The sequence below is a fragment of the Balearica regulorum genome, chromosome 4 (genome assembly GCF_011004875.1).
Source record: "Balearica regulorum gibbericeps isolate bBalReg1 chromosome 4, bBalReg1.pri, whole genome shotgun sequence".
Taxonomy (NCBI): Eukaryota; Metazoa; Chordata; class Aves; order Gruiformes; family Gruidae; genus Balearica; species Balearica regulorum.
In genome coordinates, this window is record NC_046187.1 from 8,937,757 (window position 1) to 8,954,986 (window position 17,230).

The 17,230-nt window shown below is 43.3% G+C and overlaps 1 protein-coding gene across 14 annotated transcripts in view; it reads left to right on the top strand.

Annotated features, from left to right (window-relative positions):
- Nucleotides 1-17,230, top strand: part of JADE1 (jade family PHD finger 1) — a 110,599-nt gene that overhangs the window by 89,448 nt on the left and 3,921 nt on the right. For 8 of the 14 annotated variants that reach the window (XM_075751130.1, XM_075751131.1, XM_075751132.1 and 5 more), the window contains exons 4-10: nt 600-757; nt 4,441-4,628; nt 7,742-7,953; nt 9,447-9,614; nt 10,237-10,353; nt 14,073-14,603; nt 16,535-16,652. In XM_075751130.1, the coding sequence (XP_075607245.1) occupies nt 600-757; nt 4,441-4,628; nt 7,742-7,953; nt 9,447-9,614; nt 10,237-10,353; nt 14,073-14,603; nt 16,535-16,652 (1,492 nt within the window). Of the gene's footprint in view, nt 1-599; nt 758-3,347; nt 3,844-4,440; nt 4,629-7,741; nt 7,954-9,446; nt 9,615-10,236; nt 10,354-14,072; nt 14,604-16,534; nt 16,653-17,230 lie in introns of those variants that run through there. The other 6 variants (XM_075751137.1, XM_075751138.1, XM_075751141.1 and 3 more) reach the window with 2 other exon arrangements.

A 17,230-nucleotide genomic window follows, 5' to 3' on the forward strand; every position in this document is an offset into this window, starting at 1 on the left:
CTGTAGCTGATGGAATAACACGCACCTGTGCTGAACTGCCACCTGAATTCCAGTTTGGGTCTTATTTGATCTTTTGGGTTATTATTTTAAATACTTGCACAAAGAGTCATCTCCTTAGAATTTCCTCTTGTGGGTGGTCATGGTAGGGTCACGCCTTGATTTCTACCACAGGGAATTTCTAGAATGTCTTTGGATTACTCAGAGCTCCAATAATTAAAAAAAAAAAAAAGCTTGAAGTAAAAATGAGTCTCCCTTGTGCTGCTGTTTTAAGACACAAAGCTCCTGCAGCTTTTATCGCAGCTAAAACGGAGGTAAAAGTGGGTAGCACCTTTTAGCATCATATCTCCAGTGCAGGGGGAGCGCCAGAACTTGTCGTGGAGTTAGCTGGAAGTCATTCTGTCAGTATTTGCATCTTCAGCCACCCCTTTCCCTGCAATGAAGCTAAACTTCTGTCCTGCAGTGGGCTGGGTTAGTTCACTGTTGATATAGTGACCTTGTTACACACTGTGCTCCATGGTTACCCTGAAGCTGTGAATCATAGAGTGTAAATATCAAATGTCAGTGTCTGTATTTTTCTCTCTTGGTCACTCTCTTTGCAGGTGTTCAGAACGGACCTGATCACTGCCATGAAGTTACATGACTCCTTCCAGCTGAACCCTGATGAATACTATGTGCTGGCAGACCCCTGGAGGCAGGAGTGGGAAAAGGGAGTTCAGGTGCCAGTTAGCCCAGGGACCATCCCAGAACCAGTAGCCAGGTATAGTTTGGAGGAATGTAAACAAATTCACATACATTTATGCTAGCAGCTTATGTCTACTTTGCCTTGGCTTCTTGAGCTTTATTCCACAGTGTCTAGCTAGAAAGGTCTTGGTTCTCAGAGACGAAGAGCAACCTGCCTCAGCTTTTTGAATGGTTGGAGAGGTCAAGAGTCAGGCCTGTTCTGCCTGCGTGTTGAAATATGAATGTCAGAGAATCATTTTTAGCGTTATGTTAGGATGGAGTGTGATGACAGAACCTTAAAAATAGCTTCTGATATAAGCCCAGATTTGACCTCACTCAGTATTGCTGGGAGAGCCCTTGTCTGATGCTTCTTGTGCTTAGTTCTGAGCCATAGGTTCCTTTCAAGGAACAGTTAGACAAGCCAGATTTAAGGGCTAGAGAAAATACAGCGTTTATTTGGTTTCACTTTGGTTTTTTGGTTGTTTCATTTACTAACTTAGGAAATTGTTTGTTGTACAACATTTCAGCTGTTTTAAGAACCATCCAGATGTGCATGTAACTAAATACGTTAATGTGAGGTTTCTTATCCAAGAAACCCTTATTTTCTTTACCTTGTTAGTTACACTTCTATACTATTTTCTGTTTCAAATTAAACAGTACAGTTGTAAGGGCAGGAGTGTGCTGCAGCCTGTCTTATCTATTTTATGCTTAGTTGGGATTGGAGTTGGAGGAGGTGAGAAGAACAAGGATTATTGCCATTTAATCATACTAGGTCTCTTTGAGTAAGACCAGGCTGGCCCATAAGGCATTACCAAATGACCCACCAGTGCTGGTGAGGCCAGAACAGCCCAAGCTGTGATACACAGCAGAAGATTCTGGGTGATGCTACACTGCTGCTGTCAGGTCTCCATCTGCCAGTGTTAACCTTCCAGTAGGGGCACTGCAGGAATGTTTGTTAGCACTTTTAGGTTCTCTGCAGCAACTTGTAGACCGCTGCACAGCCCTGCTAGGTCTGTACAATGAGGAACTTACTTGCACATCAGGTAACCCTTTCCTTCCTTCTCCTTCTGAAAGATTGGACCTGGAGCTCCAAGGAGAACTCGGCATTTTCCACTCTGCTGTGCAGTTTAGAACATGGGAGCATACTGTTTCCCTGCAGTGCTCGTAGTCTGCTCCACACTGATCTCACCCAGTCCCTGCATAAATGCACACATGTTGTACATGTGTGTTCATATTGTCTTCTCCTCACTGCTTTCTCTGTCAAGCATCTGCCAAGGCTGCAGGAGGGCCAGGAGACCCGTGGACTTTAGCAGAGGGAGACCTTCCAGGGGATCCCCAGCCTGTAGCTTTCAGGGAGGTGGTTTGGTGGCTATGTCAGATCCAGGTGCTCACTTAGGAGAGAGCTTTTCTCTACCACTGGTCAACAGAGGTGTTCCTCCCAACTTAACATGTGTTATTAAAGGAGATAGGGAAAGAAGGAACCCACAGTTGTAGATATCAGCACAGGAGGCACCACTCTTGTTTTAGTTGCTGAGCTATCCCATATGGTTCCACTGGTGAGTGCCTGCTGGTCAGAGTGGCCTGGTTATCACCCTGTTTGCTCCCTCATAAAACACGCGGAGAGCCCTGCCGTGGCGGTGCTGGAGTGCTGGAACGGTTCTGTGCCTAACTTGGGGAGGGGAGGGAGATGTTCTGTGGATTCAATCAGAAGTAGTCAAATAGTAGCTATTTAGAACAGAAGCGAAACGCAGTACAGGTAGCTGATGCTAATGAGGTACAGAATGAAGAATGAAAGGTTTTGGCCTTGTAGCGACTAGTCAGGGCAGTAAGAGTAGGTTCAGAGGGGTGGGGAAAGGAGCGAGTCTGTGTGGTGATTCAGTGTAAGCGTGCAGTCAGATGGGTAATTCAGTTGAATGTGTTTTTTGGTATGTAGTAAGTTGGGTTTTTTTAAACTTCTGTCACAGAAGTAAAGAGATGGAGGTGGTTTGTTTCGAAGCCAGAGCACCTGTGCTTATTTCTTCTGTGCCACTACAGTGGTATTTAGACAGCATGTGCAGGGTGCTGCCCAGGGGTTCTGATTTCACTGTGGAGAGGTACTCAGGAAGGAATTATGGTACAGAAGATTCAGAGAGCAGTGCCCAGTTTAAAATAAATTCTCTGTGAGATGTAGTAGTCTGTAATATTTTAATACTGTGCAGTATGACCAGGACAGTTTGGGCAGTGCAGTTAGGCTGGCAAGGTCATTCAGATTCATATTCTTCCACAGTCCTCTTCTGCATGCCAGAAGCCCCAAATTCAGCATTTGGCTCTTGCCCACCATTTCTCAGATTGGTGTCTGAAATAAGCTAGATGAGAGGAAGATGTAAGGCTGTGCAGGAGACTGAAATAGGTTGAGGATTTACTGAGATGTATGTGTAGTGACAGTAGTGGCAGATCAGGGTCTTCTGATAGGAGGAGTTAACACGCTGGATCTCAGATGGGGCCCAAATAGCGTGGAGGATGTCATGCTTGTCGTGGAACTTAGGCTGTTTCCAGCAGACAGTTGTGTCCACACGGAATGGTGCTATCTCCTCCCTTGTAGCACTAGAGCACCAAAAAATCGTCAACACTGGTACTGCGGGAGGCTGTCGTTTGACAGTGTGGCCTGTCACTCCTGGAGGTACCAACGTCACATTGTGAAGTGGGTTTCATCCAACTGAATTTCAGTGTGTGCAGTTAACTAAGAGAAGGTGCGGTGCAGTGTCCTCTACAGAGAGAACTGCGCTGCAGGTGGACTGACGGTCATCTTGCTGTGACTGTTGTCCCTTGTGAACTGGGTGGGTTTGCTCCCAACTCCTGGCTTTGCAAAGTTGGGGCATTGCAGGAATCTGACCTAGAACAAGTTATGTGCTGTAGGTACTTTACCTTTTCCTGAACCAATGCCTATAGTCGGAACAAAATTTCAGTTGGCTTGCAGCTCAGATACGCTTTCATGGTTGGTTGTTGGCCAACTGGAGCCGCCAAAACCTAGGAGAAGGTAATTTCAGCAGCGGCTGATTAATATTTGCACTTGGCCCAGCATGCCATTAGTGATTGTGAAAGAGGAAGTGCAGACCCAGGATGCCAGAGCTTGGATCTGCTTGGGTAAGTGAAGGTGAAGCTAGTGCAAATTACTCATTCTCTCTGGAAAGGTCTTCTGAATTTCACAAAGATGGCAGTTCTGTAGCTACACACGCTTATACAACAAAAAATTCAGAAGAAACATACTTTAAGAAAGAAAACTTCAAATGTAGCAGGAAATACTACTTTTTTCCTTGAATTTTCTTGATCTTGGTATTGTAGTTAAACAGATTGATTTTTAAAAAAAGTCTTAAAACAGAGCTTAACATCTGTGTATGTGGCAACCAACACTACATAAATACAGTGTTCCTACTCTAGCTTTAAAAAAGTGTGAATTTCAGGTAAGGACAGCTTTATCCTCTAATCTTTTAATTTTATTTTAGAATTCTGGTAATGAATTGGGTTTCTAGACAACTCCAATTAATTTCTTATAATAACCGTCAGTCTGTTACAAAAGCGCACTGTACTGTTTTCCCATCTCAGTGGTGCAAGATGATTACTTAGATGGTTAGATGATTGCTGATGATGGTTAGTCACTTAGAATGAGGCATTTTGAATTCTCTAGAAACAGGTCTCTCAGCAACCCAGCATACCTGATGTCTGCTTGTCTGTTTGTTTTAGGATTGTGTCTGAGACGAAAGCTGTCACGTTTACGCGTCCCAGGAAGTACATCGTTTCGTCAGGTTCGGAGCCTCCAGAGCTGGGCTATGTTGACATTCGAACCTTAGCAGACAGTGTGTGTCGCTACGATCTCAATGACGTGGATGTAGCATGGTTGCAACTTGCCAATGAAGAATTCAAAGAAATGGGTGAGCAATGAGTGCTTGTGATTTCATGTTAGAATCCGGCCACATGGTTTTTTGCTTTGCTGCTTTCTGCTTCACAAGGGAATTCTCACAAAGTTCCCATTTTGCCATCGAGGTCCTTGAAGAGAACATTAGATAGACCATTCAGGTAGTTTTTTCTAGTTAGTCCTTTTTAAATTTATTTTTCTCTGCGTCACATGTCCGTATCGTCTTTTTAGCTAGTGGTGTTCAGTGTGAAGAAGGTAGACGAGGAGTCCTGGGAGGTTTAGAGGACCCACGCCAGCTGAATTGTGCAGGGAACGAGACAGGAAGGAATTCCCGCAGTCATTTATTGGAGAAACCTCCCAAACCTTGCTGTGTCCATGTGCTACGGTTCCGAAGCAGGAAGAGGAGCTGTCACAAGGGGAGAAATGTTCCCTTTTCTACAGCATGGTTTGTGTGTGGGAAGGGGCTGGGGAGCAGGGCAAGTACAGGAACATTTCTTTGGGGTATGCTTCAGGAGAGGATTTCAATGGAATTGAAGAGGATGTAAGTCAGCATAGAACTTTTACCACATTGTTTAGATAAGGGAGAAGATGCTGTGCCAGATGGAAGAGGTCTGGACATGCTGGTGAACACTGGCTTTTTTTGTTTTAGCATTATGGCAGTTCCCTGCTTTGCATTACAGTTTAGTCATACGGGTTTTACCTGGCTGTAGCCCATATGTGGCATGGCTTAAGACTGGCAAAGCCACAAACTGACCATTTATAACTCTTTAAAAGTTTCTCCTTTTTAAACGCACATATGGAAGAAACAGATAACCCAGCCTTGACCTGGTTTCTTACCCAGGCTTTTTTCCCAGATCTCAAGTCAGGCCTGCTCATGTTTAGTATTGGGCTTAGATGATTTCAAAACAGTTAATGATTCAAGAGTTTAGGTTACCTTTCCAGTTATCTTCAGGAAAGCAGCAGCAAGTCCTCTCAACTTTCTTCAAAAAAAATTTCAAATTGATACCCGTCTATCCAGTGTAGATAATCCTCTCTGTCTTTTGCCAAAACCACAGGAGGGCTACTGCAGTGTTACACTGGGGTGTCAATAACATTAGTGATAAAGTGTACAAGAGGAGCTTCATTGGAGATTTGTACCTGTGCGTGAAGCCCTGCGGAAGCCATTCTGCTACACCAACAGAACCTTCAAAAGTACAGATTGCTCATGAAACACCGAACAGCTAGAATTTGATGGATCTGATCTTCGATATTGTGTTTTGGTGTAGTTTCTTGTAGTTCATTTGCTCTCAGTCTCTATCCCCTCAGTTTTGCTGTACGCAGAGGGAAGGAAATGCTCCTGTCAGTATGAGGCAGTACATTGTGGGTCTCCAAATACGTACCTGGGTGCTCTAGCAGACGCTGCAATCGACAAATACTGCGAATAGGCATTTGAAAAGCAAATTATTTCCTGATCTGCAGCTGTAGCTCTTCCTTTATGGTGTCTCTGCAGCTATGAATTCCCTGTGTTTTCTTTGAGACCTGTTGGAGTGCTTCAGGTACTGAAAATGTGTATTCTGTCTTTAAAAGGATGACTGTAAACATTCAAACTGAAGCTGCAGCCCCTTGATTCCCTTTTTTTTTTACCCCTTATAAATGCACAGTCAATGACATATCTCTGTTTTTTATAAAGCGATAGCCATTGTGAAGTTAGAATTTATTTGCAATCTGGTCTAAAACCTGGTATCATCTGCTTTGCTGGGGTGGTATTTCTGGGCTGCAGGGCAAAATTCACTCTCCTTCATTGACAGGATTTTGAATGTTGCCTCTTGCTGCCTTTGAGCTGCTCAGTTTGGGTAGTGTGGGATGCGTTGGTCTCTGCTGCAAGGGTTTACCTGTCAGTAAGGGAAGCTGGAAGTACTTTTGTAGAGTGTCTTCTGATCTGGGGGAGCTGGAGAGGTTTTTTTCTTCTTAGTTTTGTGGAATTCGTGGCTCAGTTAGTCACAGGGAGAGCCAGAGGGAGGATTTTCTTGTTAAAACACACATCATGAGGTTGTCATCTTCTGTATGTCACAGTAAACGTTAGGTATTGGCAATTAGACCAAAAGCAGAATATGCTCAGCCTACGCTTCATTGTAGTGATTTGAGTACACGGAAATTCTTGTGCTAAACTGCCTTCACAAGAGGAAAACGATTGCTTGCGGTAGCAAAGCTTTATTGCTTTCATGGGTGTTTGTGTGGCATGGTTTTGCGGTAAAGGTTGGCGTAGTGCCAACTTGGCAGTATTACAGCCAGCTCATTGTCACGGCAAGTGAGAGATGGAAGTCGGGGGGAAGCACTGCGCTTTTTTGATATTTTTCTTGCTGCTTCTATGATAGGTATTTTTTCAGGTCTATAACAGTAATTTAATATAATTAACAAATTCAAATTACAGAATACTATAACATCATCAGCCTATAGCTGTGGTGTCATGAATAATTTTCTGATGGATGCTGTTTGAAAAGACCATATCCTAGTTCAGATGTTGCATTTATTTATTGTCCCAGATTTGATGTTGTATTTATTACAACTGTGTTTTTCACCTTTGAAAACAACCTAATTTATTGGCATAGCAGGTTCTGTTGGAGACCCTAATCGGGGTTGCACCCTATTGGGTTGGAACCTGTGAAAAACCAACAGTTGTTAGAAACTGCAGATTTGCTACAAGTATCATAGCAGATTATTATGTCACTGATTTCCTCCCTCTGCCCCCATCACTTTTGGTTCAGAACACTCTCAAATCTTTTACCGAAGAGTCAACATCTGGGTTGCAATATTGAAGCAAAAGACATAGATGGTGCTGTCCCAGAAAGAAAAATGAGAACAAGACCAGGAAGCCAATATCAGCTTATGAAAGTTTGTCTCAGGATTTTGAAAGATTGGTTTGGAGACTCCACTTCTATTAATTTAATACAGTTATAAGACTTCTTTGACTTTTGCCCCCCAGTTTCCCTAGTTTGTGCTGGAATAGGCATGATTGTCTAGGAATGAAATGTGTACTTGTGGGGGTCAGCTATATCTACTCAGCTGTTGAAAAAAAAGAAGCTGGAGTTGTGCGTGGAGGTGGTGGTGATCACTCTTTCCTTTAAATAAGTAATAACTCCTGTTTCCCAGGCATGCCTGAGCTGGACGAGTACACGATGGAAAGGGTCATAGAGGAGTTTGAACAACGATGCTACGATAACATGAATCATGCTATCGAGACGGAAGAAGGACTCGGTATTGAATATGACGAAGATGTTGTCTGTGACGTCTGTCAGTCTCCAGATGGAGAAGACGGCAACGAAATGGTGTTTTGTGACAAATGCAATATTTGCGTGCACCAGGTATGGCGGCCAGGGCACCTTGGGGGAGTGTAGGGTGATGACAGAAACTTTCCCAAACCATTAAACATAACAGGTTGGATTTTTTCCAGTGACAGATATTGATCTGTTAAGTTCTTGCAGAGTTCACCATTGAGTGGTAGGATGAATTCAGAAATTATGCGATTGAAGAGAATTGTTATGTGTAATTCTAGAAATGTCACGCTAAGAGGGTGAAAAGTAGAATTGTGTATATGTGGAGAAACTTCGAAGGTGAGGAATAGCCTCCCCAAAACACACATGTGCATTGTTGTACATTGGCACCTGAGCACTTCTCTTGCTCTATTTTCCCCTCTGCACACACTTCTGGGGCTAATGCACCTTTAGTATCAGCAACTCGGGCTCAGCGGGGAGAGGAAAAAAGAACTTTTCAGGGAATCAGTAGGGACACAGGTAGGACTTAACAGAGTCATTTTAATTGAGAACCTGCTGACCTGAGCTGAGCTAATGAAGTGCTATCATGTGTTACCTTTTTGTGGCAGTTCAGTCTTCTTAGCACGGAAGAGCAGATACGATTTTAGCATATCTGTTTCCGTGGCAGATGTGTTCCTGTCAGCCTATCCTTCCTTCCCAGCTTTAAGAAGTTTGCTTTGTCATTCAGTGTTTGGAAAGCAGTGTTGGCCAATGAGCAAGAATGGCATTTTCTTGCCTGGGTTACTTAACTGCATTTGTACTAACGGTAAAGAAAGGCGCCTATGACAGCTGTAAGGCTCAGAGTAAAGTGGATGTTTTTAGACCTGTAGCGCTTCTCTGATCCTTAGTCTCTGATCACATCGAATCGGAAACCTAAGAGGGTTAAAATTGACAGTAATTTGGACCAGGCTCTCCTTAAAGATGCAATCTGCTGGAAAAAAAAGTGATCTTAATTAGTTCCTGTTCTGCACTTTTCCCCGTGAATAAGTAAACCCCCACACTTTGGAATAACACTGAGTATTGCACAGCAGAGCTTTTGAATTTGTGGGTCTTGCCTTTTTAATCAGATACAGTCATGTAGTCTTTGTGATACTGAACTTCATCCTATCATTCCATGGCATCCAAAGCTAACAACCCGTGAGCAGGAATTCCATCGGCTAAGCTACACTGAGATTTGAGAGTGAAATTCTGCACTGAAGAGCTGAGAACAGCTTTCTTGTCTGTTGGGAGTCCCTTTGCTCTTTGGGCTGGCAAACACATTCTACATTTTCCCAACTGAAGAGGGCAGTGGGTTTTTTTTTTTTTTGTGTGTAACAGCTGGTCATGACTTCTGCTGCTTTCACAGAAAGATCTGTTTGGGGAATGAATGGGCGATGTGATTGGCTAAGTTCATGGAAGCATCCTGAGGTCCTCCGCAAGCTGATATTTCTGTGGTGGTAGAAATTCCATAAAGGACATCTTGAGCGTTGTGAGAGGCTAAAAAGTAACAGAAATGCATGTTTTCCCCTTTGCTTTCTTTCCCTTTTCTGTAAACGGGCATGCAGGCGTGTTATGGGATCCTGAAGGTGCCGGAAGGCAGCTGGCTGTGCAGGACCTGCGCGCTTGGTGTTCGGCCTAAGTGTTTGCTGTGCCCCAAGAAGGGTGGTGCCATGAAGCCGACCCGGAGCGGCACCAAGTGGGTCCATGTTAGCTGTGCTCTGTGGATTCCAGAGGTAGGTGCCAATCCTCCGGGAGTTCAGGGCTGAAGTGATTCTGGGAGAGAAGAAATCTGTTAAAAATACTGTTCCACCTAGTGCGCGTTGCTACACTGAGTGTAGTGTATACATGCGTACTTCTTAGGAAGACAGTGTAGAAGATTTTCAATTAGATGCAAAGTCTGGCAGAATGAAGCATCATCTGTAAAGTAATTACATTGCCTTTGTCAACCAAAGATAGGCCTCAAAAAATTAGGCCTTTGCTGCTGGCAAAGCTCATTTAACAAGCACACAAAGTACCGTTTTATTTTTGCAAACGGAACGTTACAGGTGAATCAGGAAGGTTTGGATGTGAGAGTGAGAATTCCTAAGGGTTCTCATAATCAAAGTATTCATCCTGTATGCTAATTGTAAATTAGAGGGCTTCACCTTGAAACTGTTTTGTTCATGCAATGAGGAACTGATTTTTTTTTTTAAAAAAAGGAATTTTAATCTTTTAGTTCCTTATAAACTGAGGAACTTGGAACATGCTGATTTTGCATATGCACACGAGGAATTTGATTTCTTTGATAAAATTGTTTCCCTTTTCAGTTCAGAGCGTGATAGTCACTCTGTGGTTTTTAACCTTTTTTTCTCTTAGGTGAGCATTGGCAGCCCAGAAAAAATGGAGCCCATTACGAAGGTTTCTCACATTCCCAGCAGTAGATGGGCACTGGTGTGCAGCCTTTGTAATGAAAAAGTTGGAGCTTCTATACAGGTAATTTAATTGCACAAATGTCCGTGTGTCTTGTTTTGTCAGTTTTTAGTAGATAGACAAAATATATATCCACAGTAAGCTTTCTGTGATTTCCTGTTTGTTACTGCGGACTTAACTGCACACAAAGTGCTTCTGAATGGTGGCGTGCTCTTACTTTCTAGTAAAATTTTAATAGCCAGGTCATCCCAAAGGACTTCATAATTTGTGGATATGCTGATATGTTTATTAGTACACTGAAAAAAACTTTAAAAATGTTGTTGAGTAGAGGGAAAAACCTGTATTTCTGTGATGTACCACGTACAAAACCAAAGCTTGAATGCTGAAGGCTTCTGTGCTGGCACCTGTCTGCTAGTCCCTATTTTTAGTCACTTCTAAGACAAGTTGGGTACCTCAGTGGCAGTTGAGTATTTCCTGTAAGGACCCGAATATTTAAGCTGCAGAGCCTGCCCAGCTCTCGCTGAAGTCAGTGGAAGTGAACGCCTAGCTTTGAATTTTAGGTACGACTTAACATTGGACTGTTTTGGCTGTAACTGTTTTTTCTGTAACTGTTTTATTGTTGGTCCAGCTTTGAAATTGCTGGTGAGAATATCTGATCATTTAATATTAGGCTTTTTGAGCAATAGAAAAGAAAGGGATTGTTTGACTGGTCTGCCCTGAGATTCAGGCAAGCCACAAGCTGAGGGAATAAGCCCTGTTTCCTCCAGTGGTTGTGGGTAGATTCTGGAGCTCCTGGCGTTTCTAAGGGGGAAAAAACACCTCCTGGATGTGAGTTTCCCAGTTCAGGTTGCTCAGCAGCAGTGCCACATTCTGACTTCTGGTACTCGCTTGAGCTCAGGGATGGGGACTGCCCGAAACAGCAAGATGGGGAAAAATTCAGGCCAAGTGTCTGATCTTCACAGTTCCAACAAGACTGGTTTCCATATGCAATAGATAAGTAAACTATAAAGCCGTTTCATGCCAACGACTCACATTCTTGGGCCAGTGCCAGTTTGTCTCATTGCATACTTCTGAAATTCTCTTTGCAGTTTCATTTGGATATGGATTCAGCCTTTCTCACCATAGCTGTGAGTTGTTGCTGTTAAATAACTGAATTGATCCGCACCAGAGCATTTCAGACTGGGCAGTGTGGTTTCACATGCACATCGATACTGGGTTGTTAGTGGTAAAGCACTTACAGATCCTGTAGAGCGCAAAAATCACTCAGAAATGTTAAATAGTAATTTTAAGAACAATTTCAAAATCCAGAGAGAGTGACAAAACACATTACCAAGCCCCAAATTTTTGAAAGGAGCTACTTGGTTTCCTGAGGAATGAGACACAACTTTAATCTACCTTACCTGAGAACAAATGATGAGGGAGAGTAAGGACAGGTGACCCACTCAGGGCCGTGCTGTGATTGCATAGAAAAAGAACAAAATGTAGTCTAGTCTTGTGGTAATGCTTTTCACCTTCAGTGTGCTTCAAATACTTCAGCAAAATGATCCTCAGAAGCTCCCTGAGATAGGAGGATATGACTGTCTCATAAGGAGTCTGAAGAAGTAGAGCTCTTCCTGTTTTGTGGCTAGCTTAATGTTACAGGATCCAGGATGGTAAGACCTGCATTAAGACACACAAATTGCTCAAGCCCTACACTTTTTAAAAATTAGGTTTTATCCATTTCCTTTTTTCCTCTGCTCTGAGTCATTTGTTGAGGTTGCCAGAAAAAGCTGTAAAGCAGCAATGCAGCAGTAGTTCCAGTGAAAGCGATCAGTCTGTTTCCATTTAAGGAATGTATAAAATAGTAAATGTTAAGTAGAGAAAATAAATCTGTCCACAGCATATAAATTTGCAATCGTAATACCTCCTTGCAGAGCTGTCCCCTTCCTCTTGGCCGCTGCTACGTAGTTGAAACTGTTTTGTCCTTTCTCCAGACCTGTTCTGAGGGGTAGCTCACAGCAGTTGAAGTTGAATGCTTCAGTGTTTGTGTATGTTAGTGTGCAGGAGTGTGTGTGTGTGTCCTTCCATATTTCTTCTGATACCACCTCTCCCCTTGCGATGACACAGGATGACATGCAGACACGAGGGCTGCCACTTCAGGTAGTTCTACATTTGAAATTACAGGGGAGAGACAAAAAAACCCTGCAGTTTTGCTTGACATTTTAGAAGAGTTGTGCAAATCTTGGTATCATTAAAGCTAGCAGTGAGAAATATTTAGATTTGTGGTGTGAAGTTGTATGCAGCAGAGAAGAACATTATACAAAGCTGCTGCAATAGATAGGAAGTAGCATTAACTGGAGGAACAGAGCAAGTGAGCGAGCCTCCAGAGATGGTATTGAGATGTGCACCACAATTAGAAAAGCCGGCAGCAGGATGTTTGTGTCAGGCTGGGCAGAGAGCAGTTGCCATAAGCTGGGAAAAATGAGACTGCACGTTCTCCCAGGTTCAGATTTCCTTCCGACGAGAGAGGCTTTCCCCTCTTCTCCCAGTAAAACACGAGCCACACGAAGAGCTGATGATTCTAAATGACAGCAGCTTGGAAACCATAGCTGGAGTACTCCTCTGTCCTGTTTGGTGTTCCAGTTGGGCTGCTCCTGCCATTTGTTAGCAAGAGGGGAAAAGGCAAAAGATGCTTTGGTATTTTTAAATTCCTTTTATATGTTGCTTTTATTAAAGAATGTTCATTTGAAACTTCTGCAGTTTAAACTCTGTTGTACCTTTATATGCCATCTGGCTGAGTCAGCCTGAGCAGGAAAACCCAGAGGAGAAATATACCTGGCTTCTTTACAAAGTACTGGGTAAATACCCTAGTGCAGTGCAGTTCTCTTTGAGGGGAGATAACTTGGATTAAGCATAGTTTTCTTTCCTCCTAGTTAATAGCACTAATGGTCATTTCCACTTCAGATTTTTTTCACTGGAGGCAGAGGTGTGAGTTGATACTAATGCATATGTATGCATGTGTGTATATATGTCCGTGTGTATATATCTCTCTCTATATATATATGTGGGGGTGTGTAAACCTTCCACTGTGTGGCTGGCAATAGCTATGACAGCATTTTGCAAGAGAAAGTTACTTACAATTGAAATGAAGTGCTAAGTCAGCTGAACGACTGCCCATCACTCCATGATGGCTGGGTTCACTGGGAGGGAAGAAAAATGACAAAAAATTGAATTTCCTGTTCTCATTTCCCAGGTGAAGTGAAGGTGTTAGTCAGTGCAGTAGTGATTGACAGTGATTTAATATTTGACATTCTAAAATTGGGATAACAGGGGAAAAAAAAAAAAAATTCCCCTCAGCTGAGGCCTTTTGGGTAGCATGGGTCCAGGTGCTGGGAAAGACTTTTAATTAAAAGAACCAGACCGGCCTGGAGCCACTGAGCCGTTTTTCCCCCTCGGTCATGCTGGCACAGTCAAAGGGGGAATGTTGCCCTTTGTGTAATGCTGCCTTATGCGAGTGGCTCTGCTGACCTTAAGATCGCTCCTCTTGTGGATTTGCTGGTTATTGAATAGTGTGATTGGGCTGGGGAGGGGTTAACCACTCCTGTCCCACTGGGCCACTTGATCCTTGCCTGGCCTGAAAGCCCTAAATCATAACCCTAATTAAAAGAGAGCAAGAAAGTACACACAGCATAGAAGCAGAGCACGGTAACAGGGTCAGTCTTCCAAAGCAGTTCTGGCTGCTCGAGTAGTTTTAGGCAGCGTGGCTTCTTAAATTTATATTTGATTAATTTTAATTTCTGTAGTGTTCAGTGAAGAACTGCAGAACAGCCTTTCACGTCACCTGTGCGTTTGACCGTGGCTTGGAGATGAAGACCATACTGGCGGAGAACGATGAGGTGAAATTTAAGTCGTACTGTCCCAAGCACAGCTCCAGCAAGAAAGTGGATGATGACGCTTTCAGTGAAGGCCCAGGCCAGGAGAACGGGAATGGGATTCAGGACAGCTCCCCTCCTGCCCACAGCGACCCTTTTCACAGCATGGATCAAAACCAGGAGGAGGCACACAGAGTGAGCCTCCGCAAGCAAAAGCTCCAGCAACTGGAGGATGAGTTCTATACATTTGTTGAGTCTTTGGACGTGGCTAAAGCGCTGCGGCTCCCGGAGGAGCCGGTGGAATTCCTTTACCAGTACTGGAAACTAAAAAGAAAAGCCCACTTCAACAAGCCTTTGATTACCCCAAAGAAGGATGAAGAGGACAACCTGGCTAAACGGGAACAGGATGTTCTATTCAGAAGATTGCAGCTCTTCACCCACCTCCGGCAGGATCTAGAGCGGGTAAGCCACCGCCCCCGCCTGCGCTTGTGCAAGGTGTGCCGGCCTTCATTAGCCGAGCTTCCATACGGAGCTCTCTGTTACTGCCCAGCATGCAGGCACTCTGTGCTGCACCTTCACTCAAAGTTGTGTAGTCAGAAAAGACTGTTAACACTCAGTTTCTGCAGAGCAGAGTGGTTGCACCGATTACCCTTGTCAAACGGAGGGCCAGTTCACAGGGCAGTGGGTCTTGGTGTGTAGCATCCGGTCTCCTCATAACTGGATTGTCATATTTCTGCTTGTGCTTTTTTTAATGATTAGCACTGATGACTGGGGCCTGTAGTGCAACCCCAGCAGCAGCTTTTTTAGCCTTTAAGGGCTTTCCCTGCTCCTTTCATCTGGTGTGCAAGAAGGAAAAGATTGTAATGCTTACGTTGAGTTGGAGCAGATCTGTTTTCCATTGACACAGCATAGGACGTTTCCCTGGACTCTGTGTAGTAGGTTGGGGAGGCACGTGATACTCCGCTCAATCAGGTTTTGAATGTTTAAAGAACAGTTCACTAGGGTCAGTTCGGTGTTTTAAGTACATCTGATCCTCTGATGACCCAAATTCCTTCCTTTTTGGGTTTTTTGGGGGGGGTTAAGTAGTAGAGTTTAAGATGTTAGAGCCAGAAAGAGCACTAACATTATTATTTCAGTTTTTCACGCCCGTACAGCATATAGCTTGTGTAGGTAGGCAACGTATGGAACTGGGCTCAGGAGGCCCTACCTCAGCCTCAATAACCTGTGGGTGAACTAAAGCCTCTCCTCCAGGTTAGCATCTAATCCTTCAGTCAGGATGGCAGATGCTCACGCACCTACTGCATCCTTTGTAGAAGACAGGTGTAGTAGTCTCTTTGATCAGCTCAATGAGTTTGTCACTATGTTCACGGCATCTTAAATTATTCTGTAGGTATCCTTTCCATTTTTAAGTGTGATGTCAAAACAGGATATAACACTTTAGTAATATTTTTAATATTTTATTACTCTGTTGTTCCTACTCATTGTATATTCAAGATAAAGTCAGGTAGACTTGATTATGAATAACATTAGTGATGGTGTCATCCATCTGGAAACAGATTTTGAAATTGTTACCCAGTTCACTAATGAACCAGGCAATTCTGCAGACATGACACAGCTGTTGCGCAGCTTGGATCAGAGTCGGCAAAGTACAAAAGGCCCCCCCGCGCTGTACGGGGCGGGGTACCAGGCCACACCAACCCCACAGCGTAGTGACAGTTAATTGAAGTACTGGCTGTCCCAGGACTGGAAGCCTTAAATCGAGCAGGACTTTAGCAAAGAAATAAAATTTCACAACCACCACTCTCCTAGAGCTTACGCAGCTGTCTAGATTAGAATGTCACATTTTAAGCGCAGAAATGTAGTTTTCTAGTAAAAAACCGATGAGATATAGGCATAATAATTATTTTATTACTGTTTCCAGTCCGTGCTATGGCATGAAGAGACTTGCCTGCCTTTGTTTCAGTCCATGGTACTGCAATGGCAGGGTCATCAGGAAGGCTGGTACTGTTGAGTAGCTCTCCCCATTCTCATGCTATTAATTAAGTGTAATTTTCTGTTGTGTCCCAAAAAATAAGCAGCAAACGGTGCTAGGCCATCTAATACTGAGTGTATTTAAGCATTTCCCTAGATTTCCTGTAAATATGTAGAGATGATCCAGATGTTCATGGAAGTTACTTTTGTGCTGTAGGCTTCCCAAATCTGATTGAATCATCTGTCAATTACATGGTATTTAAGACTTTTCTAAGAAGTGTGTTGAAGAAGGTTAAATTTAAATACATTAACTAACTTGTTTAAATGGTGTATAGTATTTAAACTGAACAAATTCAAAGCACAGATTGACAACATTATAGAAACACAGTTCCTGTAAAACTCATCGCTGTGATGTTTTCTAGGTGCGTAATCTCACTTACATGGTGACCCGAAGGGAAAAAATCAAGAGGTCTGTTTGCAAAGTTCAAGAACAGATATTTAATATCTACGCAAAGCAGTTGGAACAAGAAAGAGTTTCAGGTATGTCAGTACCTTTTTGACACAGGAGCACAGGCACAAGCTTTGCTTACAGGCTAATGGCCAATTTTGAAGGACAATCGGGACCTCATTTATTCTCATTACAATCTTGTGTAGTCCACCATGCATCAGAAGATGGGAAGAAAAAAATGAGAATGGGTGTGGCTTTAATGGAGGGGACATGGTTAGGGAAAGGGGTACAGGCTGTGGCACCTTCCACAGGGCGCTGACTGGCTGCTCCCGCTCCCTTCTGGTGTGAGTCTTTAATGATTCCTTATGACAGGGACTGACATTCAGGTGCCACATGGTACCTGGTAAGTCTGTAGCTTATTAGTGCCGCTGCAGTAATGTTTAGTGTGTGCTGCTTTGCATCAGAGATGGCAGTTGAAAGAAATGAATTTTGAAAAAGTAGCACTCTGGTTTTAAAACAACATTTTTTTTTTTTTCTGCCTAATCTCATTGACAGCAGTCTTTTCTCAGATGAATAACTTCAAAGTTACTGCATTAACTAGATTACCCTTAAAGTATTCAGTAACTAATAAACCATATTTTAGACAGAATCAATCAGATCTACTTGCTGA